At 46.7% G+C, this 16,773-nt stretch overlaps 1 protein-coding gene across 1 annotated transcript; it reads right to left on the bottom strand.

Moving 5' to 3' along the window:
• Positions 1-7,219: 7,219 nt before the first annotated feature.
• Positions 7,220-8,794, bottom strand: LOC127037357 (C-C motif chemokine 3-like). The gene is made up of 3 exons (XM_050928979.1): positions 8,653-8,794; positions 8,208-8,322; positions 7,220-7,607 (listed from the first exon to the last, which is right to left on the bottom strand). Exons 1-3 carry the CDS (start codon positions 8,723-8,725, stop codon positions 7,499-7,501), a joined length of 297 nt encoding a protein of 98 aa, XP_050784936.1. The 5' UTR covers positions 8,726-8,794; the 3' UTR covers positions 7,220-7,498.
• Between the last annotated feature and the right edge of the window lie 7,979 nt (positions 8,795-16,773).

Here is a 16,773-nt window from a genome sequence, read left to right as displayed (position 1 = left end):
TTTAAAAAAGTGATCTTGATAATATGAGCAACTTGGGAACGGCTGAGACGGTAGCACATCCATGCACTAGATTAGTCATGTGTCTATAACTGAAAAGCCGAATGAGGTCTGGCTATGCCTCGATCCCTGTGATTTAAATTCAGCGTGGGCATTAGACAGTGAAAATGACTGAAGCAAGGGGTGGCAGATAAGAAAAGACATGCTGGGTATCAGACAAAGAACCAGCATTCTGCAAATGAAGTTAGACTGGTCAAGCTCCACTTAGTGTATTTTAATTAATCACTTGAACATTATGGGCCAGAACCTAAGTTGGTGTAAATCAGCATCCCTCCGTTGAAGACAAGGCAGCTGGGCTGATTTACGCTGGCTGAGGATCTAGCCCTGTAGGTGTCAGCGAATGCTTTTAGGTACTTACTGGGCTTCCAAAGTGCTTTGAAAAGTGATTTACCCTGATTTTTAAGTGATGCTGCAGTGAGAATGGATGACGTCATAATGCGAGCGAGGGACCACACACTATGCAACGATCAGTGTCGGTGGGATTGCAGAGAATGAGAAAACGACACATAACACCCTACTTAAAAGTCAAAAATTGGTCATATAGAAATTCTCTCAATTGGACATAAATTGAGCATGTTCAGTTTAACCAATGAAGTAGATGAAATAAAAGCAATAGCCGAAGTGCCCACTTAACAGGATCAACAGGGCTGGGGGAGAGTGGGATGATTAGCTATTCTGTATGGGCGCTAAGGCCCAGAGCCACAAAGGGACTTACTTGCCTAAACCCCAGATTTAGGATTTAGGCACCTAAATCCCCGATTTAAGCACCACTGTGATCCCCAAAACTCCCCCTCGGCTGCCTTAGTCGCTGCTGGTGAAGCTGTTCCACTTTGGATGAATATGTGATGCTGGGTAAAAAGGAAGATAACTCGTTACACACATCTGGTCCCCACTGTTACAGAGTTGCAATAAATCTTGTACAAGATATGTCAATGGACAAGTTATAAACTGTTCAGTGTGATTATCCTGTTTAACTCCACGTCACCCTTGTAGCTGAGGAGATGAATATTGGCTACGTGTTTGTATCTCAACTATGCCTTGTTCAGGGGTGACACCCACGAGGCAAATTTACATCCAGACTAGCCATCCCTGGGTTGATGGGCCACTAACTACAATCAGCTGGACCAATGAGCCTGTCCTGGAGACATTTCAGGCAATGGCTGCCCCAGGACAAAGCAAGGCATGTTAGGACATGTGATCCAAGACTCCATCTTTGGCCATAACTTTCCAGGCACTTGGGCTGAAAGTATAAAAGGAGACTATGACATCACTGCATTGTCTTCAGGCCTGCTCCTCACCTCTGGACTCTGATTTTCTAACAAATGGAAGCTTTGGACAGTGGACTGATGACCCCAATCGGTTTGGGTGAACCAGAGAGACTAGCAGATGTCCATCCGTGCTATGAACCTGATCTACAGACTCTGAAGTCACATGTAATGTATGATTCCTTTAACCATTTAATTACTCTCTTCTTTTCTTGTTAGTAATAAACCTTTAGCTTTTAGCTTTTAGTTACTAAAGGATTGGCTACAAATGTGGCATTTGGTAAGGTCTAAACTAAGTATTGACCTGGGGGAGTGGCAGATCCTTTGGGATTAGAAGAACTTTATGTATAATGAACCTGGTTTTCAGTAACCTCTCATCATGAAGACCAGCTGTCTGTGTGGTGATAGGGATTGCCTAAGGAAACTGTATTTTTAGAGTCTTGTTCTCCAGAGTGGTGATACAAGAGCTCACTTTGATGCTGGCTTGGTGAATTCTAATGTGAGAATAACCCCAGTTTTGGGGAGTGTCTGCCCTGTTTCTTGTGGTCTGCCCTGAATTTGGCAGCTGAGACCCACAGTAGGCATGGTCACCAAATACTTTAAAAATAGGTGGCTGAGAGAGAGAGACTGTATAGCATGGTGGTTAGGGTACCCACCAGGGAGGTGGAAGACCCAGGGCCCCATCACTCTGCTCCAGTAATTTTTTCATTATATATCCACAGTGGAACAGCTTCAACAGGAGAGATGGACTGATGGATGGGATAGACACCCCCTCCATCACAATGTCCCATAACCCAGTGGTTAGAGCAGTGTTTTCCCCAGGAATTGAAATTAGGGGGCGTGTTCAAATTTACAGGGAGGGGTCATGACTGATGAGGGGTGAGACCGTGAGGGTGAAAGTGAAGGTGGGCTTTATGGCACCATAGTAAAAACTGAAACATGTTTCATTATCATTTTATTAGATGTAACTCATGTTTTAAAATCATCACACAAATTAAAGTTGGCTACTCAAGCCTTCTGTGAAGCACTACATCTACATCATTCTCTGGTTTTCATCATAATTTTGCACAACTTTGTTAATAAACTTCTTGAATGCAGTGTGTTCATCTTTGATGGCTTCTTGTGTGTCCGGTACTTCCCTTCCTTCAGCTGATATGCTCATTAGTTCATTCACATGATCAGGCAGAAGGTGACTTCTTTCAGAACACAAAATTCTATTCAATGAGGAAAAAGAACATTCAACTGTGACTGGGAGTGGCGAGAGATGAATTCCTATTTCTTTCATCCCAGGAAACACAGCACAAAGATCAGGTCAAGCCACTAGTGATGATAAAAAAGAAGTTGAAGTCAAATTCGTTCATCATATGATATTCCATTCTGTATTCAAATTCTCTATTCTATCCTGAGCATATGGCAGTCCCATTGCTGGTAGTGCCTCACTCCACTCAACCGTCGGTGTTTTATAGGACGGGAATCTGTAAAAGCGAAGTAGAGGTTGAATAGAATCTAGAAGTCGCTGATGTAGATTTTAAAGACTCAAGTCTGGGGATTTTTTCAGTTGTCTTAACAAACACTTCTTGTCCTCTTCACTTAAGGATTCAATATAAATGCCTTTATTAGTCAACCTCTGGACTAAAGTCTTGCTTCCTCCAGTATGTTTTCAATGGATAGCTCTCTGATTGATCCAAATGTAGCTTCTATTGCTGGACAAGGATCTACTACTGTTGTAGCAGATGCATAGATGACATTGTTTAATGACCCAAATGCTTTCAACAGTGGACTTACAAGAGAGAAAATGGCAATAGTCTTCTCTGAATGTAGTAGCAAAAGTAATCCACCAGCCTCCCTACTTAGAGCCATCCCATACTGGTAGATACTTTTCAAAGCCAGTAACAACTGCTGGAGTAATTTTAAGACAATAGCCAAGGATCACTCATGAGAAAGCCAGAGGGTTTTCCCAGGTTGGACTAATTTGAACTTCAGTCCAGTGTATCTTCTATATTTTCCAAGATATTCAGTCTTTTTGGACCCTTGCTGAAAAAAGAGTATAATGAAGACATTAAATTTGTAGCTTTTTTAATGTCTTTTGAAGAGTCTGCATCTCTTACTAGCACTAGTTGGAGTAGATGGCCTCTGTAGTGTGTATAGGCAAAATTAGGGTTACACTTTTCTCTGAGCAAAGCTGGTTCTCCACCATGTCTTCCAGAGAAGTTTGCAGCTCCATCAAATGCACAAGTAGCCATCTGTTTGCGGTCCAATTGACAAGCATTTAACTCTTCTAAGATGTGGATTGTCACAGATGCACCTGATGTGTCTCTATAACTTGAACATCTAGAAATGCATCTACTGATCTACCACTGACATCAAGATAACATACATAATGATTTAATACTTGATGTGTATTTGCATTGGGGCATTCATCAGCCATGTATATTATGTGATACAGCATGGCCAGAGGGCAGCAGCAGAGGGTTAGAAGGGAACCTTATTCCCTGTAGGGAGAAGAAAGTTTGCTATAGATTAACTAGAGCACCTGAAGCCAATTAGAGCACCTGCAGTCAGTCACATGATAAAAAGAACCCTGCTTCAATCAGACAGTGTGGGAGTTGGAGCAGAGAGGAATTGGTGTTGGAGCAGAGAACAGTTTGAAGAGAAGCAGAGGACAGTTTGGAGAAGTGCTGCAGTGGGCTAAGAAGTCCAAGATCCTAGGTAAGGGGCACCTGACTTGTGCAGAGGGAGGACAGGAAGCCCCCCCACAAGCTGAAGGGCAGGAGAGGGAAGTAGCCCAGGGGAAGGAACCGTCAGTTCAAGTGGTTCACCACTATCCTCAGGGCCCCTGGGTTGGGACCTGGAGTAGAGGGCAGGCCCAGGTCCCTCCCTCTCCACTCCCCTCCTCTAGGACACTAGTGGGGCAATTAATGTTCCAATTCAGGGGCAAGAAATGGCACTCTGAAACCCCCCCAAAGAAGAGAAAGCATGAGACCCATCATCATAGTGCCGGCAATTTGCCGCAGCAAATTTTTTGAATGTGATGAGAGAGTTCTTCACTTTTTCAACTGTTGAGTCTTTCACTGTTGCAGAGTTTCTTGCAGAAAGACAGTGAGCATTGGTTGGTCTTGTTCAGAACCAGTGTTCAACTTCAGGATGAACAAGTGACAATGCACTTAACGTTGGCCTCCAGTTTGTAGTGTGTGGTATCTCTTGCTTAAATAGAAAGTAGGATGCCACAGCCATGTGTGTTCGCATGAACTGTGTTGTGTCTCCAGAATTCTTAACAGCCTCATTAACACTCACAGGTGTTGTCCTTGGTCAGTGGAGACTCAGAGTTCAGAGGTTCTTTCACATGAGTTCACCTCCCAGGTAAGGGGCAAGAAGGCACCTTGCTCGTTCCTCCAGCTGCTACTGTTCGCTCTGGCCATTGTTGTTCGTTGTGCCACCGTTCACTCCATCACTCTGTTGCCAATGGCCCTGCGCTGTCGCCTTCTGCTCCCACCTGCCACTGTGACCTCTGCAAGTTGGTCTCTTGAGGTTGCATTCAGCTCTCAGTGATTTCAGCTGAGCTGTCGGGGGGGAACCTTGCTGCTAGTGCAGTCTGGGCTGTCTTTTACACAGAAACACTGTCCCACAGCAGGTCTAAGCACTTCAACCTGATTATCAGTGATTTCAGCTGCAGTGGTCACTTAACAAACCAAAAGTCTATCTATGGGGCCTGATCAGCTCTGTCTTTAAACAGTGGAGAGAGGCAGGTCAAATAGCACTTGTGACTCAGGCAGACCATCAAGCAAAACACCTGTCCCCATCCTCTCTCTTGATGCCCTCAATCAGCACAGGCTAAGTACAGTTCTACTGCCCTTTACTCATACAATAAGAATAACAATATTTCATTACCCCGTCCCCGCCCCCCCGCATTCAAGTGATTTGTAACCCAACCTCAGCCAAAATCTGTCACTTGGGCAACACAGCTCTGTTTGCTGGATACCTAGGTAGATTAGATGGAATGTAAACACAGTCTAGTCCTGAAGCCTTTCCCCTCAGCCCCCAGATCATCACTAGCTGTCAGGGAGAGCTCATTTAGACTTTGCTTACAAATCATCATTTGAAATGTTTAAGTTGGCCAACATGACCGAAATGAATGCACTGACATTGTCATAAAAAACAACAGCTGTATAAGGAAGCTAGTCTATGTTCATACTTTTCAAATCTATTATACTTTTTCAGATACCCGTATTTTATCATACACTATAATATGCTTTTAAAGTAAGTATTGATGTTTCCATTTAAATTCAAATTTCCAAACAATCATACATTGGCAACACTGCATGTAACTAGTTCACAAAACTGGGGTGCAGGGGTGTTGGGGAAATTCAAGGGGGGGTGTAGGGTAATCCCTGATTCTGAGACAACAGCAACCCTGTGCATCATCCCACGGAGTTCACATTCAGCAGTGACTGTTTCCGGCGGTACTGATCTATTTCCCACCCGGCTAGGTATAGCTTCTTAACAAATTACAGCCACCTGGAGATCCTGGCTTGGCAGCGTCCACTCCCCCACGTAGATGCAAGGTGGCACTACAAGACACAGGGGGTTTTAAACCAGCTTTCCAATGGTTTGTGATCTTTCACCTCAGGAGTCTGGTCTTTCCTCTCTTTCTATTGAGAGCCAGAGGCCTTTGCCAGCAGCTCCTCTTCAATCTGGTTGTAGCTTGTGTCAGATCTGCGAAGGGACTCAGGTGTTGCAACTCTCAGCGTCACCTCACTTATAGTCACCTAGAAACATCTCAGGAACAACACTGCGATCCGAAACCCTAAGTTGGACACTCAGGCTCCCTGTGCCCTGAGGGGGAGAGAGACACACCTTGCCTGTGAGCCGCAGGACCCAGCACACAAGGCAGGGAGTTCCCTACGCTAGCCTCTGGGAGATGCTGATCAGAGCGAAGCACCTGTGTCTGGGCTGCAGGGAGGCTATAGCTCTATTTAGCGATCCACGAATGGGAACCCGCTGCCTGGAATCAGGTGGCTTGGGCACCTAAGTAGTTTCTTGCAGGAATGAGTGAGGTGCCTGCCTCGCTCCACCCAAAGTGGCTAGAGGAGGATGTGGCCCCCATGCTATAACTCTTAGTCCAGCGGTTAGAGCACTCACCTGGGGGGGAGTCCCAGGTTCAATTCCCCTCCCTGCCCAAGAGGGACAAACAATTTGAACAGGGGTCTCCCACCTCTCAGGTGGGTGCTGTAACCCAGGGAAACAAACTACATTCAGCAATCTCTCCCCTCTGCAGCACCTGCACCCTCAGGATGGGTCTTAGCAAGAGGCAGCACATTGCTGGTCCTCATCCTGTCCTGCCCCTTCCCCTCCTTGCTCATCTCTCTTCTGTCCCATTAATTCTGCTCCTCAGTTGCAATGTGTGCAACTCCCATGCAACCATAAACACCCAGCGCTCAAACTGACTCCACAGTGCAGCTCCAGACCCAGCCTGCTGCACAGGCACCCGACCCCCAGCCAGAGAGAAAGATGTTCAGCTGTTTTGATTGCAGAAAGATTTACTAGCCATGGTGCCCTCAGAAGCCTTCAATAGCAGCCTTAATGCTTATGATTTACTCATAGCACAGTAGTGCCTAGAGACCCTGATCCAGTTCGACACCCTCTTGTCCTAGGTGCTGTATAAGCACAGAGTAAGACATCCCCCACCCCACCCAGAAGAACCTCCAGTCTAAGGTCCTGGTCCTACAGACACATGGCATTTGGGTAGCTTTAAGCATGTATTATCCCACTGACTCCAATGGGATGAGTGCTTTCAAGTTAAGTGCGTGTTTGCAGGCTTGGGGTCTGAATAGAAAAGATAGACGAGATGCCTGCAGCAGGAGAATTAGCCCATTTTTTTTGTTTTATTTTTATTTTTTTGTAAAATAAATAATAAACTTAAACCCAACAAATACAAAGGAGAATGATATATTTCACAGTTCACATGAAAAATATATTAAAATTTCCCTTAAATACAATTCAGAGCCATTAAAATTCCCTTAAATACAATTCAGAGCCATTAGAATCTTTTGCAGTTCAACATTAATTGGGTCAAATAGCCCATAAGGATTCAAAGTGTTGCCAATGTAGAGAGAGCAGGTAAAGTGCTTCCTGGAAATCTGTTTGGGAAGGTGCTTGGCAGGAAGTGATGTTAGCCCCTAGGGTGCCATTGAAACGGCTTCCCTCGTCCTCAGCTGAGTCACAATACGTTGGACCCATTTCTCATCTGGATTGGTGCATAATGTTTTGCCTTTGATGGTGGTGAAGCTGCAGAGAGAAAACCCCAGTTAGAAAAGCCTAGTACCAGCTCTGAAGGGCGGCAGAGGAAAATGGGGCTTGTTTTCAGAGCAAACGCACGACGGCTGCACACACAGGGGATGAATGGTCCTAATGACACAATGGCCAGTAGCTAATGGCAGCTCTGCTGGCCCATTGGATTGCTGGGTGTCCACCCACTATTCACTACTAATAGGTTTTTCAAAAATCTTCAGCCATTCAGAAACCAGCTTATTCATAACGCTCGGGAAGAGTTTCACTACAATTGGCTGAATTTCACCAAAAGGTTCTCTCAGCCACTCAGAGGAGGAAATCCACCCTCCAGTCTCACCACTGCTTCCCCAGCTATGACACTGCACTATAGTTGTGTGGCCTCAGCATCTGAGGGCAGGGCGGAGGGATGAAAACCCCCTTGAGCCTAGCCTGTCTCTAGTAGAGAGAACCATAAAACTAGCCGAGGGCTCAGGACTGTCTCTCCCACAGGCTGCGCTCATGATATCCCAAACTACTCGGTGCCCCAGGAGGCACCTTCCTGTAGGGTGGGGTGGGATCTCCTGGAGCATATGGTATCTGGCTGGGTATTATACTCACATCACAGCGGGCTTGGAGCAGTCACTGCTGGTATATTCATACTTCACCACGCGGCTCCGTGAAATTGGGTTGAGAGAGTATTTATAGCAGCAGACACTTGGGGTGTTGAGTGCCTCTGAAAGAGAAGACAAGAGAATCGTGGTTGGTCTTTCTTATTGCTGGCTTGGAGAGCTCCCTTCCTGTACGTGCAAAGGGGCTCCTGCTAAACCCTAGCTCCGAGGGAGGTTCCCAGAGAGATCTCTGGGCTATCTGGCATGGGGGCTACCTGGCATCCCAGCTTCATCCTTCAGTAAGGCAGCGAGAAGGGGCAAGCCTGCCTCTCCTTACTGGCAATGAAAACTCAGAAGAAGCGTGTGCCCAGGCATTGCCCGCTGTCACTGTCTCGCTAGCCTGGGAAGATGGAGGGGAGAGTGGTCACAGCTCCACAGACTGAACTTGGACTCACGTGGACCAGCAGCTGAGGCCTGCGAGCAGAAGGCAGCGATGAGAACGGCGAGGGCAGCCACAGAGACCTTCATGTTGCTGTCGGGTGGGGACGAGCTGCAGGTGCAGAACCAAAGATGGGATTCCTTCAAACCGTCCTTGTGCAGCTGACACCGAACCCTAGATTCTCTCCTCTTTTTATGGGGGGTGGACACTGAGCGATGGTGTCAATGCTGTCACCTCCCAGGAAATGCCGTGATAGGACAGTGGTGATACACTGGAACAAAGTATGCTGAATCAAGAGAAGCAGAAGAGGGAAGTGCGGTCTATGACTGGGCAATTCCAGCACCCTGCTGCAAGGCATGGTGCAAGTGACAGAGGAAAAAGGATGTGAGCCTATCCAGCACCTTATCTGCTGCTTTTTCTTTGAAATCACCCACCAGTCTTTACACGGAGAAGAGGCCAGGGGGATGCATGTCTCAGGGCATTAGTACTAGGGGAGATATGGAGTACTTGTGACCCTTAGAGACTATGAGACCTTTCATGTAGAAGATGCTGGATCTAATGAAGCCATTGATCAAGGGTCATTACCTTGTAATAGCTTCTTTGTGCTCTTAGTTTTAAGAACAGCATCTGCATCACAGAAGAAACCAACTCAGTTAGCCTGCTTGGTGACAGCCCCAGCAGAGTTACCAAAATTCCATGCGTCACAGAGGCTGACCTGGCCTCTCACCACTTGAAATGCAGGTCCCTTCAGACCGAGGTTGAGGAATGTGGGGGATGCTTGCCCTGCCATTCTGCATACCTACCCTTGGCACCTTCTCCCATGGAAGGGGATCCCAAACACCATCAATGTTCAACTGCTACTTCCAGAGGAACCAGGTTTGAGTGGTTGGAGTACAGGGCTGGAAGCCAGGAGATCTGGATTCTGTACCCACTTTGCCACTGACTCATTGTGTGTCTTTGGGCAAGTCATTTCCCTTCCCTGTGCCTCACCTTTCCCACTTGTCATTGCAGACAATCATGCTGACCGTCACCCAGGGGGCAGTGAGGCTCAGTTCTGCTAGTGTTTATAGAGAGCTTTGGAAGCCTTGGATGGAACAGGCTAGAGAAAAGCAAAATATTGTTATGCTGTGGCATGTGGTTAGCTGCCAGCAGGTGTATAATTGCTCTCTGGGCAGTCACAGATCTCACTGAAAGCTTCTGGGTATGCTAGCTACCCTTCATTCAGGTTAAATGGAGGAAGCAACTAAACTCCTTTATGGAGTAAGATAGCCGAAACAATAGAAGCCACCACTCAAAGCACTGGATAACAAGAGGGATTTCCCTGGAAACTGATTGAAAATGCCTGGGCTGAGTCTTCGACAGGATTGCAGCTGTGTGTGTCAGAAGAAGAGAGCCAGAGAAGTGCTAGTAGCATGGCCCTGAGAGGAAGCCAAGAGAGTGAGCTTCTTTTGGGCAGAGAGCTGGCTGGAAAGGCAGGCTTGGAATTATGAGCAAAGAAACTGTTCTTTGTTCCGATTGTGCTGAGAGAAACAGGCCATTGTGTGCGTTCTTTGTAATTAAACAAGATTGCACCAAAGAAACACCAGACTGGATCCTTAATTTCTCCTCCTAATGAAAACAACCAAGCTAAGCCCTAAATATTGGAAAATTGTTCAGGTTAGAGGAGCAACGATATTATCATAATTTTGCTCACCCAAATATTATCCAGGTGAAACTAGCGCAGCAGCAAGGTACACCAGCCCTTTCTGAATCTACCAGGAAAGGGTAGTTGAATGATGCATAATTCAGCTTCATGTCTCTTTACCCATCAACTTAGTGGAGAGAGAATCCCCTGCCTGAGTGCACTCCAGGTAGACTGAACACGAGACACCCCGATGCTGGGTTTGCCAAGAGGCCTCAGGGAGTTAGGCACTCACCTCCCATTGGAGTTCAAAGGGATTTGGGTGCCTAGACTAAGCGCTTTGGGGTCCTGGGCCATGACTGGGTCTGTGAGACACTATCACAATACAACTATTTAATAGTAATAGGTCCTTGAGGCGCCTTTGCAAATCCCAGCCAGAGTCTTAGGGTACGTCTACAATGCAAAAAGTCCTGCAGCAGAGAGTTTTAGAGCCCCGGTCAACTGACTCGGGCAGCAGAGCTACAAACAGTAGTGTAGACATTCGGGCTTGGGGTGCAGATGGGGCTCTGAGAACCTCCCCCTCACTGGATTTCCGAGCCCAGGCTCCAGCCCAAGCCTGAATGTCTCAACTGCCATTCTCAGTCCCACAGCCTGAATCAACTGACCTGGCTCTTTTTTTTGCTGTGTAGATGTACTCTCGGTGCCATTACAACATATGGGGTCTGTTTAAAAAACTGAACTCCCATCATGCAAACTCCCGTCACTGTGCTGGGGCAATTGCACCTCTGCCTCTTTGTGGCCTCCTTGAGGGCACCCCACTCAGATCTCAGGCTTCTAGCCATAGCTGCCGACCCCGTGGGTGCTCCGGGGCTGGAGTCCCCATGGAAAAAAATAGTGGGTCAGCACCCACCAGCCACAGCTCTTGGGCAGCACCACCGACCAGCTAATCAGGGGCACCGCCAAAGAGATGATTGGAGGCACCACTCGGGGAGGCACTTGCGGGAGGGTAGAGAGCAGCAAGCGGCGGGCGGGCGGGCAGGCGGTGCCTCGGGGAGGGGGCGGAGTGGGGGTGGGAAGAGGCAGAGCAAGGGTGGGGTCTCAGGGGTGGGGTGGGGTGGGGGCAGGGCCTCAGGACAGAGTAGGGGTGGAGCACCCACTGGGAAAAGTAAAGCTCAGCGCCTGTGCTTCTAGCTGTCACCTTTCCCACGGCGGTGTCTCATGTTCCCCTCCCTCCAGGCCAGGGATTTTAGCTGCAATTTCTTTCCAAAGCTCACTGTGCTTCTCCCAGCCGGTCTCATTAGGCCTGTCCCTGCAGTTCTGCTCTCTCCTAGGGACAATGACAGGGTTTACCTGCCACGAGCCAGCCTTCCAAAGGCAACGTGTTTCTTTAGAACAAAAGCAAGACAGAAAAAGTAGACCATAAAACAGTACACGTGAGCTAGGGAATTAAAAAGAACCGATGTGTATAAGCTGGAAAGGACACAGAGGCGAGCAACGAAGATGATCAAAGGGAGAGAACACAAGCCATAGGAGCAAAGGCTGAAAGACCTGGGCATGTTTAGTTCAGAGCAGAGGAGATTAAGCGGGAACATGACAGTGGTCTTCAAATACTTGAAAGGCTGCCATAAAAAAGATAGAGAAAAGTTGTTCTCACTTGCCACAGAGGCAGGACAAGAGGCAATTGGTTCAAACTACAGCAGAGCAATTTAACAGATTTACCTCAGGAAAAACTGCCGAGCTGTAAGAGCAGTGGGACAATGGAACAGAGGCCTAGGGAGGTTGTGGAAGCTCCTTCACTGGAGGTTTTCAAAAGGAGGCTGGAGCCATCTGTCTTGGGTGGTTTAGACACAACAAATCCTGCATCGTGGCAGGGAGTTAGACTAGCTGACCCTTGCGATCCCTTCTAACCCTGTGGCTCTATGATTCTAAGCTTATCTGGTGTCACCCATCATCCACATGGGATCCTGGCAGGTCTGTACACTAACGTGCCAGTTCTTTGTTCCAGAGCTGCTCTGACATGCGTCAGGTCAGGTTGACCTATATACAGTTTGGGGGCCTCTGTCTCCCTGACCTCCTGACCCAGGTAAAACCAGTCAATGCCCCTAGCCACAGGGGCTGAAGCTTCAAAGGGCTGAGTATCTGCAGACCGGGCATTAGGAATTTGCAATAATTACCTCCCCCATGATTCCAGCTTCCACTGGAAACCCAGACAGTGAGCCAGGAACATAACACGCACACCCTGCTCCTTGGTACATATGTCTAAGAATACCTGTGCATGCATCACGCCTGGCACGTCTCACTGTAATTGTCTTTTAAGAATCTATGTTTCCAAGGCCAACCTCTGTCACACCCCCGTTATCCAAACGTCACACAACTAGGGTGACCAAACAGCAAGTGTGAAAAATCGGGACGGGGTGGGGGGTAATAGGAGCCTATATAAGAAAAAGACCCAAAAATTGGGACTGTCCCTATAAAATTGGGATATCTGGTCACCCTACACACAATGCACAGTTAACCTGTGGAACTCCTTACCAGGGGATGTTCTGAAGGCCAAAACTATAACTGGGTTAAAAAATAACTAGATAAGTTCCTGGAGGATTGGTCCATCAATGGCTATCAGCCATGATGGTCAGGGATACAACCCTGTGCTCTGAGTGTCTCTAGCCTCTGTTTGCCAGAAGCTAGAAATGGGCAACAGGGGATGGATCACTTGGTGATTCCCTGTTCTGTTCATTCCCTCTGGGGCACCTGGCACTGGCCACTGTCAGTAGACAAGATACTAGGCTAGATGGACCTTTGATCTGACCCAGTATGGCTGTTCTTATGTACACAGCAACAACAAAGCAGGGATATGTGTGTGGAGAGCTACCACGTAATAGCTGTGGAAGAAATGTTCTCACAAGTAATCCAAATGTTGGTTACGGATGTTTATGTGCATTAAATTTTATTCCTTAAGAAATCATATGGTTCTCTCCCTCAGTGGTTTGACTCTGCATGATGAGTCCTGAAAGGGCTGAGCACCGTGCTTCGTAGAATGAAGTGCAGGGGAAAAGGGGGTTTATTAGTCATCTCTGCACCCGTGACAGCTGTCCACTCGGGAAGTTAAAAGAATCTCAAAAAGCAGCAAAGAATCCTGTGGCACCTTATAGACTAACAGACGTTTTGGAGCATGAGCTTTCGTGGATGAATACCCACTTCCTCAGATGCATGTAATGGAAATATCCAGGGGCAGGTATATATATGTGTGCTAGCAAGCAAGCTAGAGATAACGAGGTCAGTTCAATCAGGGAGGATGAGGCCCTGTTCTAGCAGTTGAGGTGTGAAAACCAAGAGAGGAGAAACTGGTTCTGTAATTGGCAAGCCATTCACAGTCTTTGTTCAATCCTGAGCTGATGGTGTCAAATTTGCAGATGAACTGAAGCTCAGCAGTTTCTCTTTGAAGTCTGGTCCTGAAGTTTTTTTGCTGCAGGATGGCCACCTTAAGGTCTGCTATAGTGTGGCCAGGGAGGTTGAAGTGCTCTCCTACAGGTTTTTGTATATTGACATTAGGAATGGCAATATACAAAAACCTGTAGGAGAGCACTTCAACCTCCCTGGCCACACTATAGCAGACCTTAAGGTGGCCATCCTGCAGCAAAAAAACTTCAGGACCAGACTTCAAAGAGAAACTGCTGAGCTTCAGTTCATCTGCAAATTTGACACCATCAGCTCAGGATTGAACAAAGACTGTGAATGGCTTGCCAATTACAGAACCAGTTTCTCCTCTCTTGGTTTTCACACCTCAACTGCTAGAACAGGGCCTCATCCTCCCTGATTGAACTGACCTCGTTATCTCTAGCTTGCTTGCTAGCACACATATATATACCTGCCCCTGGATATTTCCATTACATGCATCTGAGGAAGTGGGTATTCATCCACGAAAGCTCATGCTCCAAAACGTCTGTTAGTCTATAAGGTGCCACAGGATTCTTTGCTGCTTTTACAGATCCAGACTAACACGGCTACCCTCTGATAAAAGAATCTCAGTGACTCTGCAATGGTTTTAACCTTGTGAGAATTCAGCTGCACAGGGAAGCTGGCTGTTGATTGTTCATCATCCCTGATCTCTCGGAAACCACACTGGCAGTGCTGTGGGTACTCCACCCACCCGGGGTGAGCAGCAGGCTGTCTTACAGGGAAGGAGCCTTCCCCACTATCCCGGGCAGCATGCCAGCACTGGGGCAACATAGCAGCAGAGCAAGCGAACTGCCCTAAGAAGTGCCGTATCCTCCCCACCTGCCTGACCCCTCCTGAGGGCACCTGTGACGGAAGGATACTGCCACATGACTTGCCCCCCGTCGCCCGAGAGGCTGATTCTATAGCTCTGCTCTTCCAACCCCTTGGGGAAACCCCATTCTTCTACTAAGCCAGTGCTTGGGCCCTGGTGGAACTGGACAGCCTCCCTATCTCAAGGGCCCCAATGCCCTATGAGTGTCCCCTAGGGAGTCCCCTAGCACCCTCACATCTCCAGGGAGAGCTGAGCTGTACAGTGCCTGAGGCACAATCACTTTGCTGAGCTCATTAGTGGGGGGGAGGGGTGTATTCACTGCCCTCCTGAGTCAGAGTTTCCTTGCTGAGTTGATACCCAGCCAGGTTCCTTTCATCCTTACTTGACCAGCGTGAGCCACTGTCATGCCATCAACGTGGGGCTGGAAAGAGCGTGGGATTCTGCCTGCCCACTGGGGTTGGGCTGTGGCCATGGGACCACTGAGTACAGTGACCAGACAGCAAGTGTGAAAAATCAGGATGGGGGTGGAGGTAATACGAACCTATATAAGAAAAAGACCCAAAAATCGGGACCGTCCGTATAAAATCAGGACATCTGGTCACCATACTACTGGGTGCGATTCAGAGTGCTGCCAGTCACTCTGAATGGTCTGGGAGGCAGCTGTCTGAGAGACCTCTCTCCTCGCATCCTATTGTGGCAGATATGCTGAGAGATTCTGCTGCCAGCCCCTGGGGGTTAAACTCTCCACACCCAGCAGTAGGATTTACTCATTGAGCATCCTGGTCTATGAAACTCGCTGTCTGCCAGAACACAAGTCTGTCAGCCTTCTGAGCATGGTATAACCATCTGGGTCAGCATTTGGCTGTGATGTATACTGTGATGGTAGGAGTCACCAGGTGGCACTCTTACACATAGTGACACTGGTACACGTAGTCATACAGATGCTTGTCTTTTCTTGAGTGAGGTGAGATTTTTTGAGCACTGCCAATAATTAATTAATTTCTATTAATCTAAAGATTGTATACTTAAATTGTTTCTTACATTAGTAACCAGTTATAGCATCACATAACCTTGCTATATGTGGACATAAGACATCTTATTGTTCATATAACAGCGATATCAAGCAGTTATTGTATAAAGACTTGCATTTAGATACAAAATATTTGCAAATATATGTCTCAAAAGAAGCGTATTCCCTGAAGCTTATAGCCTCAATAGAAGTTCTGTGTGGCTTGAAAGCTTGTCTGTCTCACCAACAGAAGCTGGTCCAATAAAATATATTACTTCCTCCACCTTGTCTCTCCAACAAAGGTTTAAAACACTTCCAACTAAATGTGTTTTTCCTAGGGGGTTTCCTGAATGAAGATTTTTAGAGTTCTGTGATTATAAAATTAATTTAAATTAAGTTATTTCTACAATTCTCTGTGGGAGTTTGCTTAGATTTATTACTCTGAAAGCCCACTCTCCACTCCTTTCACAATCAGATCTCTTCCTAAAACATGAATGTTTTACAAAATCTGTTTTCTTGATATAAAGATCATATTTATACCAAACTGGTATCATATACAAGAGGGATGTGTCCTAGTCTATGATAAGACACTCCAATCTTTCTGGTTACTTTCCCCCTAGATTTACAGTCTACCATCTGCAATATTTACAATTTATAATTACAGACTTGTATCAAGCATTCTGTACCAGGCACAATAATTAACTTATATACATCTTTCAAAACATAGTATAAAACAAAACAGGATAGAATATTAAAGTCAAATAGAAGTTATAAAGCTGCATTACAGAGTCTATGTAAACACACACTTTGAGGTAATAAACATTTTATGGCTTTAAAGCCATATTTACCTTCTCAGATATTTGCTTGTCCTTGGAAAACAAGGTAGAAACCTCCTAAAATTCCTTTGGTTAGCTTGAATGTTTCATTTAATTAAATAAACAAAACATGTATGCACCTGAGGAATGTTTTTCAAAGCACCATATGTATGAAAATAACGTGAACTATATTATAAGCATCAGTAAAAGCTCAAGCAAGTTGAATGACTCAATATTTAAAAATTTGTATTCAATTCATATCTATATTAAGGTCTCTCCCTATGGTGGGCAAGGGGAGCTGGGGAGGGAAGGGAGGCAGGGATGTATCACGCAGCACAGTAAGTGGTTCTTTCACCACCTGCCATGTCACTTTGCGTGTCTGAATGCCATGTTGCCGTGATTCAGCGCTCTGACACCAGCATGCA

This window comes from Gopherus flavomarginatus, chromosome 19 (genome assembly GCF_025201925.1).
Source record: "Gopherus flavomarginatus isolate rGopFla2 chromosome 19, rGopFla2.mat.asm, whole genome shotgun sequence".
Lineage (NCBI taxonomy): Eukaryota > Metazoa > Chordata > Testudines > Testudinidae > Gopherus > Gopherus flavomarginatus.
The sequence above is the reverse complement of the archived record's forward strand: the minus strand, read 5'-3'. Positions and strand labels throughout refer to the sequence as shown.

What these genes read in the sequence shown, in the direction of transcription:
- LOC127037357 (XM_050928979.1), bottom strand. Translation starts at nt 8,725, where the DNA reads ATGAAGGTCTCTGTGGCTGCCCTCGCCGTTCTCATCGCTGCCTTCTGC. An exon ending in GGCCTCAGCTGCTGGTCCAC is followed by an intron (nt 8,323 to 8,652) that starts GTGAGTCCAAGT and finishes CTTCTCTTTCAG; the next exon opens with AGGCACTCAACACCCCAAGT. An exon ending in TGCTCCAAGCCCGCTGTGAT is followed by an intron (nt 7,608 to 8,207) that starts GTGAGTATAATA and finishes TTCTCTCTGCAG; the next exon opens with CTTCACCACCATCAAAGGCA.